General features: G+C 37.3%; 5 protein-coding genes and 1 long non-coding RNA gene across 6 annotated transcripts; 3 read left to right on the top strand and 3 right to left on the bottom strand.

The window, feature by feature from the left end:
- The first annotated feature begins 2,048 nt into the window (after positions 1-2,048).
- On the top strand, positions 2,049-6,288 carry IntS2 (integrator complex subunit 2). The gene is made up of 5 exons (XM_011302258.1): positions 2,049-2,426; positions 2,778-4,870; positions 4,973-5,177; positions 5,268-5,574; positions 5,660-6,288. Exons 1-5 carry the CDS (start codon positions 2,143-2,145, stop codon positions 6,110-6,112), a joined length of 3,342 nt encoding a protein of 1,113 aa, XP_011300560.1. The 5' UTR covers positions 2,049-2,142; the 3' UTR covers positions 6,113-6,288.
- A 1,177-nt stretch (positions 6,289-7,465) lies between these two features.
- LOC105265381 (odorant receptor 67c-like) lies at positions 7,466-8,510 on the top strand. Its single transcript, XM_011302840.1, has 6 exons — positions 7,466-7,626; positions 7,692-7,793; positions 7,860-7,950; positions 8,009-8,145; positions 8,208-8,340; positions 8,422-8,510. Exons 1-6 carry the CDS (start codon positions 7,466-7,468, stop codon positions 8,470-8,472), a joined length of 675 nt encoding a protein of 224 aa, XP_011301142.1. The 3' UTR covers positions 8,473-8,510.
- A 94-nt stretch (positions 8,511-8,604) lies between these two features.
- oys (oysgedart) lies at positions 8,605-15,667 on the bottom strand. Its single transcript, XM_011302225.1, has 10 exons — positions 15,460-15,667; positions 11,176-11,321; positions 11,013-11,090; positions 10,845-10,936; positions 10,505-10,749; positions 10,237-10,387; positions 9,965-10,167; positions 9,673-9,870; positions 9,450-9,601; positions 8,605-9,159 (listed from the first exon to the last, which is right to left on the bottom strand). The coding sequence occupies exons 1-10, from the start codon at positions 15,568-15,570 to the stop codon at positions 8,982-8,984; spliced, it is 1,554 nt and encodes a 517-aa protein (XP_011300527.1). The 5' UTR covers positions 15,571-15,667; the 3' UTR covers positions 8,605-8,981.
- Positions 11,486-12,634, bottom strand: LOC105264968 (uncharacterized). The gene is made up of 3 exons (XM_011302213.1): positions 12,548-12,634; positions 12,209-12,435; positions 11,486-12,111 (listed from the first exon to the last, which is right to left on the bottom strand). Exons 2-3 carry the CDS (start codon positions 12,410-12,412, stop codon positions 11,521-11,523), a joined length of 795 nt encoding a protein of 264 aa, XP_011300515.1. The 5' UTR covers positions 12,413-12,435; positions 12,548-12,634; the 3' UTR covers positions 11,486-11,520.
- On the top strand, positions 12,754-21,657 carry LOC105264992 (uncharacterized). Its single transcript, XR_892032.1, has 3 exons — positions 12,754-13,044; positions 15,891-16,134; positions 21,554-21,657. It is a non-coding gene; the product is annotated as an uncharacterized lncRNA (long non-coding RNA).
- phtf (putative homeodomain transcription factor) lies at positions 16,488-21,557 on the bottom strand. The gene is made up of 12 exons (XM_011302239.1): positions 21,385-21,557; positions 20,801-20,940; positions 20,512-20,720; positions 19,990-20,307; positions 19,765-19,882; positions 19,359-19,618; positions 18,680-19,281; positions 18,371-18,599; positions 18,193-18,288; positions 17,952-18,095; positions 17,768-17,863; positions 16,488-17,687 (listed from the first exon to the last, which is right to left on the bottom strand). Exons 1-12 carry the CDS (start codon positions 21,408-21,410, stop codon positions 17,538-17,540), a joined length of 2,388 nt encoding a protein of 795 aa, XP_011300541.1. The 5' UTR covers positions 21,411-21,557; the 3' UTR covers positions 16,488-17,537.
- Positions 21,658-22,300: the final 643 nt, after the last annotated feature.

Genomic DNA, 22,300 nt, shown 5'->3' with positions numbered 1-22,300 from the left:
GATTAATTGTTTATGGATTCCGACGAGAGGATATTGGCAAGGTTGATCAATTCATTTTCCTGATAACGCTGTGAAAAAAAATTGAAACCATAATCCAGTTTCTTCCACCTGTTTAGCATGATGAATTGAATTTGAATACTGTAATGACATATCTGGTTTGAAAATTTCTGCAGAATTGATTGTGCTTGCAAAATTCAAATGTATGAGATCAGATCGTTGAATTATCTTTATAGTATAAAAATAACTCGAACAATTGAAGAATAAAAAATTTCAAATAGTTAGACTGATTGTAATCGTCTTGAGTGAAATTTTTTTTTATTTAATAACACATCAATTAGGTAGTTATTTCAGAAATGATCAGTTCTCAGAAGCATAACAGCATTTTTAGTAGTGGTGGATTGTTTTAACGGAGAAGCTTAGTAATAATTCCCTTCAAGTTGCCCTGTTGTCGAGATAATCGGATGATCAACTAATGGATATATTTGTGCTTCTAAGGAGGCACTATAATATTACGTGACAAATTTTGTGGATAACAAGGCAAAACATAAAATTATCATATGCGTGAATTACGTATCATTGCAAAGTAGAGTTTCCCTCACCGCATCACATAATATTTGCATACCTGCATGATCATAATGGTGACCAATAGGATATATACTTTAATGGATAATTGAAGTATATCCGAATTAATATTCAGCTAAGATTTAAGAACATGGACAGCCGTTAGTCGTAAAACGTGACCTCACACATACAAATAATTGAAGTTATCGAAAGAGTGGCAAGAGCCATTTTCATAATTGCGATATAAAATAAACGAAAAATGTTCTCTCAATATTTTCATCTACTCCCCTTCCTCTTGCAAGATAATTCATCAATAAATAACCAAGATAACTTAAGTAAACTCAAAGAATTAATCCTCCTCAATGAATTTTTCTAAGATTGATTACTACACCAGCATGTGTGAAAGATGTAATGAAAGACAGTTTGATGGCCTGTAATTGGAATCAACAGGTTCTACCCAGTTAGTAGTGTACACGAAGAGCTTAAAATAAATAATAAGAATTTTCCACTGCGACGATCTTCAGTCGCTTCTTATGCGCTTAATATTGTCTTGTAAAATATTCCACTGAACGATCCAATGAATGTGAATAGACATACTTTCGACACCATCTTGTAACTCTTGGGGGAAGAATGAAACAAATCTGCAGCCCGTAATTGCAAAACGAGTCACGAGTGAAGAATTATAACGGGTGGAATGTATCTTGTGTACATTGATATCAAGAACGTCGATAAGAAACCACTCAATGCATCAATCAATTTTTCATTTTTCTCGTTGAATTTTATGCCTTTTGTGATAAATTTGTGACAACGGATTTTAATAAAACAGAGACGTCAGTTGGGGGCCCGACCTGTTATATTATTTCTCCGATAAAAATTGTTTTCAAGAGAACCTTTATTTTTGTCATTTCAGATGCTTTATTCTGTCAAGCACTGGCGATGGGACAAATTCATTTTTCTTAACAAAAAAATTATCAACCGAACCAGCGATTTCAGTGGAAAATACAAAACAAATTTTTTCAAGGCGAATTTTAATCAGTTGCGTATTCAGAATCATGATTATCATTTGGTATTTTAATGATAATGAATACATTGATTTCTTTAATTTTTTTCCTCGTGGTTTGCAAATTTTCATCAGTACCTGTTTTAACTTCACGAAATTGAAAAAAAGCTATTTGAAAAGTAAATGAATTCACGAACAATTGCAAAGAAACTTTAATGAAATTCAATTAAACGTCAAATAAATGTAATAATAAGAACCATAAAATTGAGTATGTATGCGAGAGTGAATGAGTAATTTATAACATATTTGATGATAAATAATTATACTGAGAGGAAATGGCCATAATTATCCACTTGTTTGATGATTAAAATGTAAAAATAAAAGAATTGCTGCTCTCAAAATACGGATATCCCCTCCGCCGCCGCCTTGAGATTCATGCTTTCAATCAGTGGAGAGAAGAGGCGTTTTTTTCAAAATGGCAGCGGCCATGCGCGACCGTTCAGTCTTCTGGTTATTCCAGTTTTGTTGCACTTTATTATCTCCAATAATCCCGTAAATAATAGATCAAAGTATATACAAAAATGCAGGTCAATGTGTCGATATCACCCCGGGTATTCACCGCGATACAGAATGTTAATATCACGGAATTGTCCGAGTGTTCGCAAAAAGAAATACGACCGTTGTTACCGTGTCTAGTACGTATGAGTTTGATATCGCCACTTGATATAACTAAAGAATGTGTGGAATCGCGAAAAGAAATTCTCACTATTTTATCTGGTATCGAGTCTGTAAATTCCATAGTGGCATTATTATCCATCGATTTCCATGCATTGGAGACTGACGTTAGAAAGGAACAGCAATTGAGGTTAGAATCATCACAACATTCAATTAGTTTTACAAAGCATTCCACGCTATTTCAATAAGAAAACATTTTTTTTTTTTCGATTTTGATATAGATTAAGTATGTGGTAGAAAGCCCCACTCAGAGACCCTAGAACGCTAGGAAAGAAAAAACCAAATTGTTTTTCAATAGTTATGCAGCATATATCATTGGTTTAAAGTGGCTGGGTGGGAGCAATTGTTTATAACATCATAACTACTCTAGCAAGTATAAAAGTGGAGAATACGCAGTCTGTAGTAAAAAAAAACAAGTACATGACCGTCTCACATTCCCCATTATCCCCATGATCAACTCTCATTTAATTTTTTTGCCCAGACAAAAATTAGGGAACACCCAAGGAGACAGTATCCTCGCCCAATCCCTGCAAAGCGGTCTAGCTTTAGAATTCGAACGGAGTGAATCAACACGTCGCATTCGCCTGGTGCTTAGTGAACTGCTCTTTGTCTCCTCTCAGATACACGAGTACCATAAGAACAACGAATTCCTGATAAAACAATCAGACCTCTTCGACAATGTTGTCTACATGGAGGAGATTGCCTACGTAATCTGCATAGCACTCGCAGAACTGCCAGCACTTCTCTCAATCCGAGACATTGCTGAAACCCTACTTCACGTAAAACACGGTCCCGAGATCATCTGCTGGATTGTCGCTAATAGTCCTGACTCTTTCTCTGAAGTGTGCACCCATCTAATAGCAAATGGCGAGCGCCAAGAAGAATCAGCACTTGGTAGAATCCGAACACAGGCATTGACAATGCTCTGCCGAATGAACCCAAGCCGAGCGCTTGCAGTTCGAGCAAAGTGCGTCGAACTGTGTAGAATGCCTGCACTAGCTATCGCACTGAGTCTAGAACGAGATTGTTTGAAATCTTCACAGCTGGACAGTGACATCGTGGCGTTTGTCTCAGGTTTGTTATTGGGAAGCGATCAACAGGTGAGAACTTGGATAGCTATGTTTATTCGAAATGGTCAGAAACGAAAAGGAGAATCTCACACGGCTTTGCAAGCCCTCAGAGACGAATTGCTAGAGCGCTTGAGGGCAATAGTCCCTAAACCACCTGATTGCCAGCTAGCTGAATGTCAAGTAGTCCAAGCAAGTGCTCTCCTAAGACTTTACTGTGCCCTCAGAGGAATTGGCGGAATTAAATTTCAAGACGATGAAGTTCCACAGATCGTCAAACTCCTGACATCCCATCCACCTCCCTCACCTGCTGGCGTCAGATTTGTATCCCTTGGCCTCTGCATGCTAATTGCCTGCCCCTCTCTAATTGGTCAGCATAATCTCGAAAAAAAGAGTATAGAATGGGTGCAGTGGTTAGTGAGGGAGGAAGCTTACTTTGAGAGTGCAAGCGGAGTGACAGCCAGTTTTGGAGAGATGCTCCTTCTAATGGCTATTCATTTTCACAGCAATCAACTTTCAGCGATATGTGATCTTGTCTGTGCGACATTGGGCATGAAAATACCGATAAGACCGAATAACTTGACACGAATGAAGCAGATCTTCATGCAAGAGATATTTACCGAACAAATTGTAACAGCTCACGCTGTCAAGGTGCCTGTCACTGCTAATTTAAATGCCAATATACCGGGTTTCTTGCCTGTCCACTGCATCCATCAGTTGCTCAAGTCCCGGGCGTTTGCTAAGCATCGAGTACCTATTAAAACGTGGATTTATAAGCAACTTTGTAATAGCGTTCCACCGTTACATCCGGTTCTGCCAGCGCTCGTCGAGGTTTATGTTAATTCCATTCTTGTGATCAATCACAAAAGCTCTGAACATACCAATAAACCTATCATGGAAGATGAAATCAGAAAGGTATTTCAGAATAGTGTGTTTGGGGCGAATTTTGACGTGAAAAAGAGCGCTCTCAATATTATGGATATGGAGACGGATTATCTGGATGTTGATACCTCCAAACCCTCTTTAACGTCACAGCTATTATTCCTTTATTATCTGCTGCTGTATGAAGACGTGCGGCTGTCTAATATGCATAATTTCATATCGCAGGGGAGAAAAGTTAAGAGCTATTCAACGGAATTTTTGTCAGAGCTGCCGATTAAATATTTATTGCAACAGGTTCAGAGGGATCAAATGAGTTATGCTGGATTATTTTCGCCTCTGCTTAGATTATTAGCGACGCACTTTCCACATTTGAGTCTAGTCGACGATTGGCTGGATGATGAGATGATTAATATCGAATCGCCAGCTGCTAATTATGAGAATGTCGTAATTAATGATGTCTCGATAATTGAGGCTTTTGGACATATTAAGAGCTGTCCATCGAGAACTGGGAGACTGCTGAGACAATTAATGTCCATGAAACCAACAGATATTTGGCCACACGCCGAGACTATTATACATTATTTTAAGGTCATTCTGGATGAGAAGGTGCCGAGATATATTCAAGGTGAGTAGAGTGGCCATCCAACTCTTCAAATTCAATTCTCAATGAGCCTTCTATTTATTTATTTATTCATTCATTTTTTTTAATGATTCAATTAATTCTCAGAATTATACAAACAAGTCTGGCTGAGATTAAACGCAGTTTTACCGAGGTGTCTATGGGTAATGTCAATAAATGCACTTTTGATCGAGAATCCAACCGTTCAAAATGTGCGTCTTACGCAAGAGAACATAGTTCTTGACCCTCTCCAAGTTCTCAGATGTGATACCAGAGTATTCAGATGTGCCCCAGTATTATCAGTTATTCTGCGGTAAGAATTCAATTTATCCCAGTTTATTAACCTTTCAACCCATGCACTCTGTTTACGGAAAATATTTAATAATCCACATTGAAATATCAGAATCCTCCAAGCGACTCTCGCAGCCTCAAGGTCGCAGTTATCAAGGCACATGCAGGACAGACCTTTAACTGAGAAAGTGGGACAGTTGACGAATGAAGCAGAGAGGGAAGATCTGAGAGCGGCACTGGTTGCCGGTCAAGAGAGTGCGGCGGTGCAAATTCTTCTGGAAGCCTGCCTCGAGACTGATCACGACGAACGTGTTCCAGGACAGATGTGGTCACTCAGAGAAATTAGAAGTGTTGTTTGTTCCTACCTACATCAGGTTTTCATTGCTGACCCACCATTAGCAAAGCTAGTCCATTTTCAGGTTGATATCTCGATTTTTCCTACAGTGAGACCATTCATAAGGTTCTGACATCAGTCTTTAATTAATTTTTTTTTTTAATATGCAGGGATACCCTCGTGAGCTCCTGCCAATAACTGTCTCCGGAATACCCTCGATGCACATATGTTTAGACTGGATTCCAGAGCTTCTCTCTCAGCCTGAACCCGAAAAACAAGTATTCGCAGTTGATCTCGCATCGCACCTTGCAGTTCAGTATGCGTTGCCAAAGGCCCTGAGTGTTTCACGACTAGCAATTAACACTTTGATAACTCTCCTGGGAGTTCTCCCAGCTAAGGATCGTGTCGTTCTCTTCTTACCGGTTCTCTCAGCCCTCACCAGAATTTGTCTTGCATTTCCTCCACTTGCTGAGGACACCACTGGACTACTCTTGCAATTAGGACGAGTGAGCTCGGCTCAAGCAGCTCTAGGTGATAAATCTGCTGAAATTCTCTGCCAGGAGGTAAACGCCACGTTCTCGTCCCTCATACAGAAGGCCATCCTCCAATCCAGAGTTTATTGAATGGCAAAATTAGTTTTTATGCAGCAATCGAAAGATTATCGTCCAATTTTTGTATATATTAAAATGTCAATTATTATGTCGTTATCATTGTAAATAAATTCCCGATATAAACGCTGTACATACGTGAACTTCACTTTAGAAAATATGAGTTCACTAGAAATCATTGGACTAATATAGGAAATTTAAAGTAAAAACTCTCTTCACAATTGCTTTAAACCCTCTTTCATTCTTCCCTTGCTAAATAATTCACAGCTGACGCCTCGGAGTCTGGAAATTCCCTTCTGTTATGTGCCTTGGTCGGTGCGAAAAGTATCGAGAGGTGTGAAGACAAAGGGTAAATGTTTCTTTCGAAATAAAACCCCTTTCCCTTAGGGCTTTTAAAAAATTCATAGCATCAACGTCAATCGCATGCGGTAGGTTTTCACCATGCAGGCAAGATTTATTAATTCATCGGGCATGCGGAGGAAAAACGGAAGTTTCAGTAGCCACTGCTTCGGGATTTGTACGCGAAAAGAATTCTTTTTATAGAAGGTCTACATTGCTATTCCCCTGCGAAACAATTTTTTTAAATTTTTTTAATTTAGCTGATAGTTCTTCTGTCCTAAACTGATTCTTTAATGAATTTAGAGAGATGTCTGATACTAAAGAATCAGAATTTTGGAATCATCCCTATTACAAAATGGTAAAGATAGTGACAACTGCCATGGGCCAATGGCCTTATCAGTCCACCGGCCAACATATTCTACATGCTGCAGTCATAGTGTCCATTCTCAGCACAATGTTGACAATACAGGTATCTTATTTCCATCGCCCTCTAGAATTTTACGTTAATGGGCAATAATTGGTTTTTGCACAAATTTTCACCGTTCAAGCTGTCCGCGCTGTGGACACATCGAAATGATTTCGATACAATTTTGGACTGCAGTGTTCCCCTCATCGCGGACATATTACTGTTGATCAAATACATAAACAATTGTTGTCATTGGAAAACTGTGAGTTGTTTTGTATGACTCGTCATGTGGCATAACATCGGAAAATATTCATAAAAATTTTCAGATGGTCCGCCTCTTGGAACAAATCAAGTATAACTGGAGGATTTTCCCGAAAAATAATGGACTCCATGTACTACATGATTACAGCGCTTTCGGGAAGAAATTTGCTAAACTATACATGAGTGAGTTATCAAACGGTTTAATGATGATGAATATTCCTTGTAAAAATAATAATTTTTCCATATTGGAATATACAGCGGGAATTTGGGTGAGTTTCGCAAGTTACGTGACTGAGCCATTGCAGGAGAGATTCACCGTCTACCTCTTGTATCCAAATGTTACATTACCGAAAAGGTTTTCAATGCCATTTGAATTTGGCCCAATTGACGTTGACACTTGGTATTATTATCTTTGGTTTGGTACAACGTGCGGAATTTTTACGCGCCTGACGACCATTGGTGCTTGTGATCTCCTACTTTTTACACTTTCGGAACATGCCAATGGATTTCTAAAAGCACTGGGGTGATTTACAATGGCAGCAAGTATCTTTAGAGATAAAATACATAAGACAATCCTTCTTTTTTCAGATATGCTACGGAGAATCTGCCTCCATACGACGAGTCTTCGTCCGAAGACGAGAGCTTCAATTACCTGAGACGCTGCGTAATTATTCATGATCGTGCAATAAAGTACGTCTTTCTGTAGGGGTTTCAACGGTTTTTAATGTTTTTTTATAATAAAATTTGAATTAACAGTTTTGCCGAGAGCGTCAGGGACGTGTACATGTGGTCTTTTTTCGGAATCATTGGAATGAATATGCTCATAATGAGTGTAACTGGTATCCAGGTAAAGCCTCTCTGTGCAAAATAAAAATTAAATAAAATCTTTGGATCCAATCATACAGATTGTCAACAGTCTGGATAATTCGAAGAAATTGATAAAATTTAGTGTCAACATGCTAACTCAAATGCTGCATCTTTTTGTCGAGTGCTTCGTGGGTCAAAGAGTAATGGACGCTAGCTTCGACCTGAAAGAAACTATGTAAACGCTTTAACTCCTTTTTATTTAACTATCACGTCATCAACTTCAATTTTACATTTTAGAACAAATGCAAAGTGGTATAATGCTTCAAAGAAGACCCAAAAAATGATACCTCTGATGCTCTTGAGAGCCCAGAAACCAGTTGTTTTAACTGCAGGAAAAGTATTCTTTATGTGTATGAGCACTTATGCTGTGGTGAGAATTTTATATTTGCATAGTAATATTGTCCATGCCTTGACGTATGAAAAAAAAAATTAACTGGAAATATTGTCGCAGGTGCTGAAGACAGCCATGTCTTACTTCACGGTATTCTTGGCTGTACGATAATGTCTTGAATGACTGTATTTGATAGTTATTTTTTAGATTTAGTAGGAACGTCGAAGTCTTCAATTTTTATTCACCTGGAGGCACTCGATTACTCGATCACCAGATAAACTGTAATACTCGGTCATCGCAAAATTTCACATAAGTATTTATTAAAAACTTGTTCAATACGTATAATACATTAATATAACTTTCATTTCCAAGAATAATTGATTTGAAATACAATAAAATCACATGTTCACAGCATTGCGGATATTGGAAGCCGATATGCTAGCGGTTTGAAAAAGAATGGAGCTTCAACCCCCTCATTTGTATGCGTTATAAAAAAATTCATTAATTTCATTCGGAGATGATGTTAATCATTTATAAAAACAAATACACAAGTGGAAGAATTCACACTAGAATATCTTTTCTGCAAAAATAATAATTAGAGATATTAATATAAAATTGAGTACAAAGATTTAAACATTATAAATATAAAAGGTGTAAAAATCGTAGACAGGAAGAGAGACTCATTGAGTTTTCTTTGAGAGTCCATTGTGTTGTTCCGGTTGTATGATGGTAGGGTGAAAATTGCTTTGGCCATTGGTAGATGGTAATTGGCGTTTGCAATTCACATATCCCAATGGTAATACTGGAAGGACTAAAATTGCTACCAGGCTCAGCAGATGTGGAATCAGGTACATGGAACTAAATCATTTTATATTCGATTAGCATATATGGCGCGCTACGCGCGCCTATCCAGCATTTCTGTATGTTACTAAAGCCTTTAGCGGTTTTAACGGCCGGGGCGCCGCTATATTATATTATTTTTCTAAAAATTTTTTTTTTATATAATTTTCAAAGTTCAAATAAAGAAAAATACATATATTTATATGTATCATTTAGGTACGCGCCGAAAAAAGCCGACAAAAAAATGTTACATGCTTTTTTTAAAAGGGATTATAATTATTGATGAGTGTCGAGAAATAATTACTCACATGTATATTTTGACACTCGGCATGAATTCAAGTAGGACAAAACTGAAAGTGAGATAAGCCATGAACACACGCGTTGTGATGAAAGTAACAGCGTCATAGAACAATTTCATATTGTTTGAGCCCAAGAAGTAAGGTCGAATGCTTCTGCGGACCTGTCAAAAAAAATATCCACATTGTTCAATAAATAGATATATATCAACAGGATTGTTAATGTAAAACTTACTGTGCGTGAAGCAAATGTAAAAAGTGCTCCAGTGGCAAATGTGAGGTAGTATCCTGGATAAAATCCATGCCAAATGGCTGAAAGAGCAAAAGTGAAAATGGTTTTGTGGCGACCAGCTCTTTCATAGGTCACCATTCTTAACCAGTTGTTAGTGCCTTTATTCCAGGCCTCAATCGACTCCTTGAGACTCAGTGATGTCTTAAACCATAACAAACATCGTCGGTTATTACGAGGGTTCATACGGTTTATTTAATACACTTATTATTGTGAAAAATTGAGTTGCAAGTTATACCTCAAATTTAAATACATCTATGTTAGAGAAGAGGTCCCATTGGGGCTTCCCCTCAGCATCGAGACCGTTGTATCCTAGTCCCGAGTTATTGCAGATTGCATCTGCAAACAGCCATGCGTAATAATATTTGAAACGAACCATCATCGTTGAGATCATCAGGTACCAAATTTTGTAGGCCATCGATGAATCCAAAAATTCGTCGTCTATAGAAGAAATAACGTCAACGTGTGATAAGAATAATGAAATAATATTTCCTCAGAGTACCTATTCACCTTTTACTCTTTGTATTGGAAATACTGGAATAAACACGACGAACAAGACAGCGCATGTTAGACTAGCAATTACTTTCTTCATTACAATTTGAGTTGGTGACGGCTCCAAAACAATTTCATTAACATGCTTAGAAGAATCATCATAGAATCCCTATAAACAAAATTTCTATTAAAAATGCACGACTATTATCATTGTTCATTTAATCATAATGTCTTGATACGGAAAAATTGTCATGATAATAAAAGTGCAATTGATCAAGAAGAGTACCGAAAATGATGTCCCATTGAGTTTAGTTCCATGAATAAAATCTATATAATCCCTGTAAAAAATGACGGGGCCGGCCATTAACGCCTGAAAGTGGAGTACATAGCTGAAGTATTCCAGTGTAGTTGGCATGATCTTAACGGCCTGATGACGTTGGAGTGATGTCAGCTCGAGTTCGCGACGTGTAAAACCATCGTGAATGCTGTACGCAAGACTTATGACTTTTTGCGTTATAACCATTAGTGGACCTGCACATTTCGGTGATTCAGCTTCTTTTTTTACTTCACATTGGCAATCTATTCCATTACACTTATTTTTTTTTTAAGAGGACATGATTGATTACCCGTTATATCAAGACTGTACGATCCATAATCGTACATTTGCCGGTAAAAATGAATGGACGAGAGATATCCCAGCGCAACGGTTAACACGACTCTGCAACGGAGTTGGTTGTAAGTTGAAGACCAAATGACTAATAAACATGGATAATGGAATAATTGAGGTAATTTACCTCTGGACTATACGCGGATCTTGTGTGCGTATTATGGTGTAACATATCGCTGGAAGTCCTGCCAAATGAACTGCTTGTCTGTGAGAGAAGGAAAAACCAGTCCATTACTCATCCATTATTCTTCTTAATAGACGCTTATATTTGATATTTTTAATTGGCTTACTTGCCGAAACAGAAGTACCCCATACAGAGCCCAACGATCAAACCAAATGTATGACGAGCCACTGGAGAAACCACTCCTGGCCTCAGTGACGTACGAAATAATGCAGCCAAAATGAGTGCTGTGAATTGACTGATAACGAAGTTCATCTGGAATGCAATTTGGATTTGGTGTGAAAAATGTACCAAATATATTTTCATCAGCAATAGAAATTGAAATGCGGAGTAGTAAAAATATGACATTTGAATATAGTAATCAATAATTTATTAATTCATCAATTGTAATTATAATTTTATAATTGGGTAGGATAATCATACTATATATTTATTGTAAATTTAATTTCTTAATTTAACGGAATCTCCAGCCCATTCCAATTCCAATTTGAGGATCGAATCGTCCACCTGGCAATGGCTGAACACTTCCTTGACCTCTCACGAAGAAATCATTATTCGGCCTGTATTCATAATTGAGACCAGCGTGTGGCTGGAAATGTTTAAGATCCGGGCTAGAAACTCCACCGAAACCGTTTAACGTTGATTTACCGTCATCAATTATTTTGTGATTATAATCCAAATTGAGTTGAGGGCGTCCATGTTCAGGGATGGTGACACCTCCTTGGATTCCACCCTGGGGGGAACGACGGAATCTCCAGCCCATTCCAATCCCGATTTGAGGATCGAATCGTCCACCTGGCAGTGGCTGAACACTTCCTTGTCCTCTCACGAAGAAATCATTGTTCGGCCTGTATTCATAATTGAGACCAGCGTGTGGCTGGAAATGTTTCAGATCCGGGCTAGAAACTCCACCGAAACCGTTCAATGTTGATTTACCGTCATCAATTATTTTGTGGTTGTAATCCAAATTGAGTTGAGGGCGTCCATGTTCAGGAATGGTGACACCTCCTTGGACTGAACCCTGAGGTGAACGACGGAATCGAACCTGTTCCAAAATCATCACAAAAACATCGGATTAACTATGATACCAGGAATGCGAAAATCGAAACAATGAAATAATTAAATATATTATAAAAACGTACCGGAAAATCAACTGGACCCCATGGTTTGGGTGGACTTGGGAAGGGACGAGGAAGTGGTGATCCATGGGGATTGAAGGGAGGCGTTCCCGGATTTGGAAATGAGAAATCACGTTTTGGCTCAGGATCGCATTGGACGGTTGAACACAAGTAAGCCACCAAAAGTAGCAACCACATTTTGACACAATATGCTCCCATACTCTCCATTTTTTGCGTTCACAATTAAAAATCTAGAATGGGTAAAATGAAATTAGGCTCCCAAAAAGGAATATTAGCGGTATCCATAAGAAGTGGATAAATTAAAAATATTTATTTTACTTTGAACAGAACTATTCAACTTACCAATCAAGTTGTCGATGAGAAGATTCAACAATATCTGATAGAGGAACCCTGAATTCTATTCCTTTTATACTCCTTCAATACTGATATATATTGCTCAAGGGGAAGGCCGGAATTACTTCTGCTATTCATTTCGAGTAATAAAGAATAATCTGCACATGTTGCAGTGAAGAAGAATCCCATCTTGACATATAACCGCTAACATTTTTCTTAAACTCGCTATTAATCATATCGCTTAGGGAGTCCCACATCAATTTCTCCGCGTTAGTGCAGAGATATCGCAAGAATTGTACGGATCGGAAGGAATCCCCTCAATTTATTTTAGTTCTTCGGAACAAATAATAATACATATGTACATCTCAACACATTGATAAATTAATCATAGAAAGATTCTCTTATGAATATAAGAGATGAATATTAATTACCTCCTGAGTAAATTTTATCACTTATGTGGAGAATGGACAGCGCATTCGACAGTTTGGATTGAAGACGATAACAAGGCAAGTCAATTATTCTCCTAATTGGAATTCACTTAAATATATATAGTTAATTGACTGTGCGTGGCATACCTGTTTCCAACAACTAATTGTTCTACTGTTCTATTAATTCGATTATTTTTCAAAGTAGATGTCCTAGTTGTCGAATGACGTTGAAGGCTCGTAATGAATAAAATATGTAGGTATAACATCCCCAACTACTAGCCACTATTAAAATGTTTACAATGTCATCAACGTAATGCTCACCGTAAACACTGAGTAACGGTAAATGCCCGTAAGAATTAATATATGTATACAGTCGGGACCGCACCTCAAAATTGCAAGGAAAAACTTGAAATCATTTTATTGGTAATTGAAGATAACTGCGGTTAGGCGGAAATGGTAGTGGAACAATACCAAGTTGTTTAAATTTTATGTAGCTACCTGGTTGTGACTTTGCGAAAAACAAATGGAATGGTAATTGCCCTAAATTGATGATCGAAGAATATGTTAATAAGAATATGTAACGGCGAGCCGGAATTCTCAAAAAAAAAAAATTCCTTCTCTCAAGTGTCTAGCAATTACTCTTATCAATCAGGTCATTCAATCTATCAAAGCAAATAATACTGACTTTCCCGTATGTTCAATTAGGCGAAGCATGTTTACAGCTGTATTCACACCACTTCCTTCACATTTTCCCAGTTATTACTGCAGTATGAAAATTCTCTGTGAAGCGAGTCATCGGTGCATTTGCGCATCCACAGGCATAAATTACCATAGCGCACAAAGATGAACTTTAAGTGAACTCTATTTCTGGTATCATGAGATAGCTTATAATAATTCCAATCCAATGAAAAAATAATTCAATTAGCGCGTAGGTTTGAGTATGATGATAATAATATCGAGAATGACTATAGAAAGAACAATTTTATGGATGACATCAGCCATTCTTCTGGAGTTGAACTCATTCAGTATCGATGCATGATGCAACACACTCACAAATTAATATCAAGACCTGATCTTATTCATATGGCACTTGGTTTGGTACTGACCTTCACTTTAATTATGCTGTTGGAATTTCATAATTAGGCGTAAAAAAAAAAAAATTACTAACCGCGAACCTTCAAGTTTCACTTTACTCGTTTCATCGAATTCAAAACAAATTCCGGGAATTGTCATAAAGGCGCTCTTTAACTTCCTATCAATTTAAAATTCTGTATAATTTTCTAATTAATAATTCATGCTTTGATTGGAAATTCAAATAAGTTATGTAAATACTGTTGAAAAATTTTGAGTGTTCACCTTTTTAGTGAAACTGAACGCTGTACTGTTTTTTTTTTTTATCAAGTCACCTAGATCAAATCTTATATCGGATTTCTGACAATAATTATTGAACCATCAATGAGATTTTTCTTACTTTTACCTTGTTTTTGAATTCATTGAAATAGCTTGCATATTACTATCATCTAAAATGACTAGAATAATTAATGGGTAATTCAAATAAATATTGATTCTGTGCAATTAACATAACAATTTAGGTTAATATATGCAGTATCTTCTGTATTGAGACATTTACGCAGGGGAAGAAAAATAATGAGTACTTTAATGAGTACTTTAGCCAAGTAAAATCGTGGAAAAAACTTTGCTTTTTCTGGAAGTCACTTTGTTAAAAATCCAGGAACATTACTCCGCAGCATTTGAGCATAGAAATTACGCAGTAAAAAACCAATTATCGGCAAATGGAAGACAAAATCGCGGCAACGTTATTAGTTGCTTTGCGAGGAGATCGAAATTTGCTCTGGATCACCAGTCTAAAAATATAATTATTACGCTCTGAGTAGAAGTTGAAAAAATAGCCTCTCCCAGTGCCCCTGCCTCTACTCCTTCATTAATCCTCCATAGAATGTACTGTTCTTTATTTCACTGACTCTTGAATATGAGAAATGAGCAAGCACCTTGCAATTCCATTTTTAAAACTTCATTAACACCCCGCCAATTAAAAAAATACCATCCACTGACACAAAATCTTATCACTAAAATATCGGCAGATTCTTTTGTCCATTGAATGCAAACAAGAGGACCTTTTATGCAGCTCTTGAAATTTTACCACAAGGAAATGCCGTTTTAAGTAGCACCATTAGCACTAAACGCTTTCACCTCAAAGTTATTGCCAGAAAAAACTTTACGCAAACCGAAAACTCGTGCAATTTATTCGATCAATGAATGAAAGCGAGAAAGAGAAATACGCACTACGCAAGAGCGGCAACAGGTCTTTCCCTCCCTCGTTTCTTAACCCCCAAAAATTCATGAATCGTCATGAAAATATCGCGAAGTAATGTCCCCCGAATGGCAATAATCGAGGGCAATCTAAAGTGAGAAAAAAAATTCACCAGAGGAAAAATGTATTTCCTATATTTGTTGAAAATGTGTGCGTCTAACCTGATCAACCGGCAATCCGACGATATCAGAAAGTCCTTCGAAACTCCTGGAGCCATCGTAGAAATCGTCCCCATTGACTTTAAGGGCCGCAACCCCGTGTACTTTATCCATAATATTAAAAATCTTAAGAAACCGACCTATCTGTCAAACCGCTCGGCTCTCACTGAAACTCAAAACTCAATTCACTCCGATCTCCGATACCTCACACGATTCTCTGCAACCACAATATAACCGTTAACATTTATTCGAGCACTATATACGAACGTCAGTATAAGATGCGATGTTATATATGTGACGCTGTGGAACGCGCGCCGCATATACTCTGACAACGAAAAAAAAATTCTCACTGGATATCCCCCTCTCTCAAGAATTCTATTTCGCTGTGATTACTAAAATCCTTATTAAAAAAAAAATTGGCACCACAATTACAGAGAGAATGATCACCACGAGGGGAAGCAACAGGAGAGGAGAGTTGATTGCAACGAGGGAATCGCCCCATCGCAATCGGCACAATACAAGTAACTATATACAATACAAAAGCAGACATTGAGAACAGAGTCAGGGACGAATTTCACTTCCCCACTAGCAACACGTTTAGAGGTTTGCTTTATCCGATGGGTGTTCCTGTGAAAAATCACATCATTTAGGAAGTGATGAGTCACGAGCTGTCACGAGGTAATCAATACCACTTCTCTTAGTCAATGTAACAGCCTTATATTTCATCGCAAATTCTGTATTTCGAGGCCCTTCATTCTCCATAGAATCACAACTTATTAGATTATCCCGGAAGAACAGGGTAATTACACGTAAGTGCGATGTGATCAAGTGCCATCGACCCAAGCTTGAATGGTACATACTGTATGGAATAGCTCATTGTCGTCTGATGATCGTTTTATCTGATTGCACGTAAACTGCTATGAGCAGACTGATAGCAATTTACGTGCTATCAACCTGTTGTCAACTCTCCCTTTTCTGAAATTGGGAATAATTTCCTCTTTTCAGCTCGCGTGAAAAAAAAATACCCTTAATCATCCAAGAATTATTTTTTTATTTATTCACAAAATTGATCAAATGAAATTTTTTCATTTATACATCGTTACGTTATGAGGACTTTTACATAACACTCATGCCCAAGGTGAAATTGTAGATGATCGGAACGCGTGTTTGAATGTGAACGCATCTGAACCGTATCTAATAACCGCGAATTGAATACACTATGCTCTGTGTCATTTGAAAATGGATAGCCGCAGTCATAAGGATATCACTCGGAAATGCGAGAATACATTATCATGTGCTCCTGTGCACGAGATGGCATAAAACGTGATTAAATACTTGTAAAACACCTGCTAGCTTAATATACATTATTTCATTTACAACCATTGATTTAACGATAAGATGTTTTTCGAGAGAAATTCGAAATAGATGGGACGCAATAGAGATCCTTCGAGTTCAATTGAGGACAAGTGAACATATAATTGCTGTTTCATTACCCTTTTCTTGCCAAAAATAATTCAAAAATAATAATCAAATGCAAAACATACGTTAGTTTGTACACATTTTATACTTTCCATTGGAATTCACTATGTTTGTCAGATGTGGCCATTATTTGGCAAAACGAACAGTACGGAATAGGCTATTGAAGAATATTTAAATCACAATCTGAGGTCAAGTATTGACACTTTCATATCAGTAGCTAAATTAGGCAGTCTAAAAAATGTACAATCGAAAAATCTACAGTAAAACCTATTTTTCCTCGATAAAAGTCATAATATATCTATGAGGACTGAATTTATTAAAAAAAAATTATATTATCCCATCACTCATAAATTATTTATAGAGTTTGGAATTAGAGATTTTGTCAAATAAGATCTTATGTTTTTTTTCGGTACCTTATGTTTGTTTATCACCTTTGGAAGTATTTTTCAAATGAATGATATTGACAAATTGTCCTAGTCGTAGAAAAAAATTTTTTCACGGCTCATTATAAATCCACTCATTTCAGAGATAATTTCATAATCAACAATTATGTTGTGCTGGAATCGATTGGTTTCATCAATTGTACTTGTTAACGTATATCACTATTTGATTGATATCTTGTGGAGTTTGAGTTTGAATCCTAAGAGTTCTGAGAGAACCCCTGATAGGGCCGAGAGAAGCACAACTTTAGTTATAGTGTATACGTAGGGATTTGCGGAAAGACCTGAGATTTTGAAGGGACTCTCCAATTCCTGGAATTATATGAGACAGGGTATATCAGATAAGATGAAATTCCATTTTATTAGGGATCCTATGGTTAAAAAAAATTTACCTTGATTAAATCGGCTGCCAACTTTAGTACACTATTTGCTACTGTGAGCTCTTCTTTCTTATGGGGTTTTTGTTCTATTTGTAAATAAAGATTTATCTGCAACATAGGCGAATCATTAGAATCGATTTGCTGACAAAATTTTTTATTCACTTATTTCTGGATAATTATTTTTACTCAAACTTACCTGTTCGGTGATGAGCACGGAGAGATTACGATATTTTTTATTAATCTTTGTTCCAAGTGTCATGAATCTCAAGAGGTAGATACCAAGGACAAAGCTCCATATAAGAGCTTCTATGTTCGATCGCGAGTGTAGACTCTCTAGATTCTAAAAATATAATACATAAATTCCTCCCCTTTTATGCGCATGTGCCTTTAATTTTCAACTAATGAAATGAAATAATAATAAGAGTCTAATCGCTTACTTTGATAAGCTCTAAGCTCACAAATGAGAGCAACAGCAGAGTAACAATAAACGCTGCAGATACGATGACATCGACTGACCTCTGAGGGCCTCTCCTCTATTTTTCGAGAGGGAGAAAAGCAATTATTATTATTTAGCAATCCCAACACCAAAAAACATAGGTGATTTCAATTGTTTACCTTCAAATAGGACCTCACACTCAACCAAGTCTTGATATTTCTAACTTTATTCAGCCTAAAATGCGGCAAATCCGATTTTCTTGCTCGTCTGGATGATGTCAAGTGTGAAAAGAGCTTTGCGTAAAGGAGTCTCTGCTTGAAAGTTCTCTCAGCAACTGCGAGAAGGAAAAATAGAAGGCAGGAAAGGATTAATCTCTCGAATGAGAGAATTACAACTACCGCTCTTTCCCTGTAAATAAAAATATGAACAAAGAGGTAAAAATGTGAGAAAATAATACGCGGTTTGAATTCAATGGAAATATATTGTACCACAGAATGTTTCCAAACGCCACATCAATAACTCTGCACATGAAATCACTATAAGTCCTGAAGTCAGCGTACGCGAGATCATTTACATATATTCCAGTCGAATTATTCGTAGAATCTGAGCTAAAGTAGTCGTTTAGTCTCCTTATGGAGGGAATAATAGCGAGGACAACCGAAAGAACAAGTCCACCATAAAAATAATCCATACTCTCTGGCATAGATTCAGCTCGTGCAATTATCGCAGAGCTTATGTCCAAAACAGAGAGTTCTGCTTTCTTTATATCTCGTCGTGTCCATAATGTACAAGAGACCCTATCAGAAGAGGTACAGGAGGAGCTCAGCAAAATAGATGGTGGCAGCTCCAATTCCCAAGAGAATGGATGCTCGATAAATTCACCATATGCAAAATTATTATCACTGTGGGGCTCGGACTCGTCAAGATCGGAGCTATAGCTGCACTCATCACTATTTGTGGTAACACCCATCCACTCGGTAGCAGAAGTTGTTGCCTCAGTCAATTGGTTGGTACCTGCCTCCTCGCACTCACCCTCCTCCTCACTGTCGCACTGGTACTCTTTTGTCAATTTTCCTAAATCATTTTTCTCCTGCAATTTCATCGAATTTTCGCTATTATTTATTTCTTTTTATTGAAAAAATCGTTATGGGGTAAATACCTACATACCGTTGACTGGCCATTACTCTCCTTACTCTTATCCACATTCATATCATTTTGTTTGCGAATTTCTCCGGCATTTATTACGCGCTCATCACTACTCTCCGACCCGTTTTCATTTTTTTTGTGACCCTCATCTTCTGCACTTATTAACAGTCTTACTGTTGCCCGATCGTTATCACTAGAGACGTTTCCATTGAGGCTCTCGAAGCCATCATCATCCAGATGGATTGTGTCAACATTTCCCACATTCACATTGACGTCGGGATCTGTGAAAATGCTCGATTGAATTTTTCTAATAATACACAATATCAATTGACACTGATTATTTTTCATTCGTCATTCGTTTGCAGAGAATATCCTCTGCTGTTGTAAACTGAAAGACGATACTGTCTGTTATCGTTAGTACTCATACTTGGTGGTTCTTGCAGCTGATTAATCGCTGGCTCAAGCACTCTGGAAGACGATGGAATGCTTCTCTCAACAATGTTATCGTTTGAAGAAGAACGGCGAATGGATACTGTTGGTTCCGACTGCAGATAACAATGAATTTCATTTCTCATATTACAGTTAAAATTGTTGAATTTTCTGGTAATAAATCATTTTCATAAAAAAATCTGAATGGAAAGTGATATCTCACCTGATGACCCCCAGACGGTCTTCGTGATGCTACTGATGCAACAATACGAACTTTCTCGGCGAACGTAACCGAAGGAATTCCTGTAAAAGATTTTCCAATATTTTCTCCAACATTCTCCGCCGAATTTTTCCCTTTACTAGTTCTCCTCGTCCTTAACTTGCCCGATCGACTTCTCTCATGTCTCGATCTTCTAATTCTCGACCTATTGTGTCCATTGACTATTGTGGGTCCTGAATTTGTGGAAACAATTTGCGAGTGAACAGTACACAGAACGAACATCATCGCCGCTGGCACAAGTATTTCACTCATCGATACTATCTGCAAAACGGAAGTAGAAAAAAAAATTCCAGTGCTTGATCTACCCACACATTTACTTTTTAAATAGATCCACAATCGATTGATAATAATTTCTGATAAGTGCAAAATTTATTAGGGAATTATTTTAAGCATATCATGCTAATGACGAATAATATCTCGGGAGATAAGGAATAATTTACATTTATAAAATTAATCAAGCCTTACATCAGATTCAGTGGAGTTGCCAGCTTTTGTATAAATAAAAACATTAATTATCTGCAGGCTGTAGAGCAATAAGAATAAACAAAATATTCTGCCACTTGTCTGCTGTGTCCACCAATTCCGATAGAATGGCAAAAGTACAAGTCTCTTAATCGCCAGCCATGTGACCGTAATCAATCCATGCTTGGGTTTTGCCTTGGGAAACGAAGAGCCTGTTAAAAAATTCAATCCATCAGCCCATTCATTGACCGCTGACATTAACACATAATTAATCACGAGATAATCGATTCACCTCGAACAAGATCCACGTCAATAAATTCTGTTTTCAATTTTGCGGTGCGCATCGGAACGTTGTTAAAGCCACCGAATATTCTCTGCTCCACAGTTTTTTCCCATTGTTGCTTATCGTAAGTGCCTATTTTTTTCTGGTACCTTTAGAAGGATATTCATTGTTTTATTCGTCGTAACATTCATGAAACGATAAGGTGAACATGCAGTACATAAACATTGGAGTGACTCGACATCGCCGCATACATTATTTTATGAGAAATAGGGAAATTCCAGTTACGTGAAATGGATTATGACATATTTTTTTTGGCTACCCCTTGGAATCATTCTCAACATCTTTTTATCCTTCTTTTATCGTTGATAATTTGACTTTAATTGGTAATTATTGGGCTATCTTCACAACGAGTGCAGTCACGAGAAATCATGAAAAGAAACTGTTCCCACTTATATCTCTTTTTCACATTTCGTCTTCTCTTGCTCTCACATTTTGGAAATAATACCAGACACAACAAAAACATGAATTGATTTTTTTAAAAATAATCACCTGTTCTCATCACAATAATTCAGTACAAACGAATAATAACTCACCAGTAAATCAAATCATTTAGTCCCATCCTGCCAATTGAAATCACAACCCGATTAAATAAATCGGTACTCTGACGTCCCCAATTGTTGACACACTTATTAAGGCGCGTAATTATAATTCAGGAGGAATAAATTTTGTCTATTAACCCCATAAAATTTCCACTTATTCCAGAATAAACTCCTGTGGTGAATTTCTACGATATGGTCATGAAAATAACCCGGAATTGTACTGTTCCTTGAAGTAATGGCGTGACACAAAAATATCATCACTCCGAATGGAGAGAAAAATCACAGGAGAAAAGATCGGAGGAGAAATGAGAACTTGTCAGTTATTGAATTGAAGAGAAACCAAAATAAAGAAAAAAGAGGGAGAGAATTCTGGCGAAATGGGACTTGAACAGACAACAGACAACTGGTAACTGGTAACTGGTAACTGGTTAGTGACACCAGCCAGCTGCATCAGACTGCGGTCAACAGCTTTTCCTCGATGTATTGACGTCCCTTGTACCGCTTCTACCCCCTGTGACAGCCTCTAGTTATCGTTGTGTGTGGGTACCACACTACTCATATCAGCTGGAAGATGATTCTCAAAGTCACCGGTAGACGGTGTTCATCACAACTTTTGCCGCTTTTGCCCAAAGCCTCTAATGTTTAAAAATGTCAATGTAGCTGACCCATTATATTTCATCAACCTTCATCTATACTCTGCAATTATTTGTACAATAATGTATCATTGTTAGCGAACTATTTCTCCCATCTGAGGAACGCTATTGTAAATAAATAAAAAAAAATATTTTATGTCTGATGGATTTTTGTAATCTGCGATGTGCGAGAATATATTTTATATGAAGCCAACCATCCCTTGATTAAAAAATTGAATTCTCGGAAGGGTGAATTTTCCTGGGCGAAGGATTCTGGA

This window comes from Fopius arisanus, unplaced genomic scaffold (assembly GCF_000806365.1).
Source record: "Fopius arisanus strain USDA-PBARC FA_bdor unplaced genomic scaffold, ASM80636v1 scaffold00001, whole genome shotgun sequence".
NCBI classification, from domain to species: Eukaryota; Metazoa; Arthropoda; class Insecta; order Hymenoptera; family Braconidae; genus Fopius; species Fopius arisanus.
Note: the sequence above shows the minus strand (reverse complement) of the source record. Positions and strands in the feature narration are given on the sequence as shown.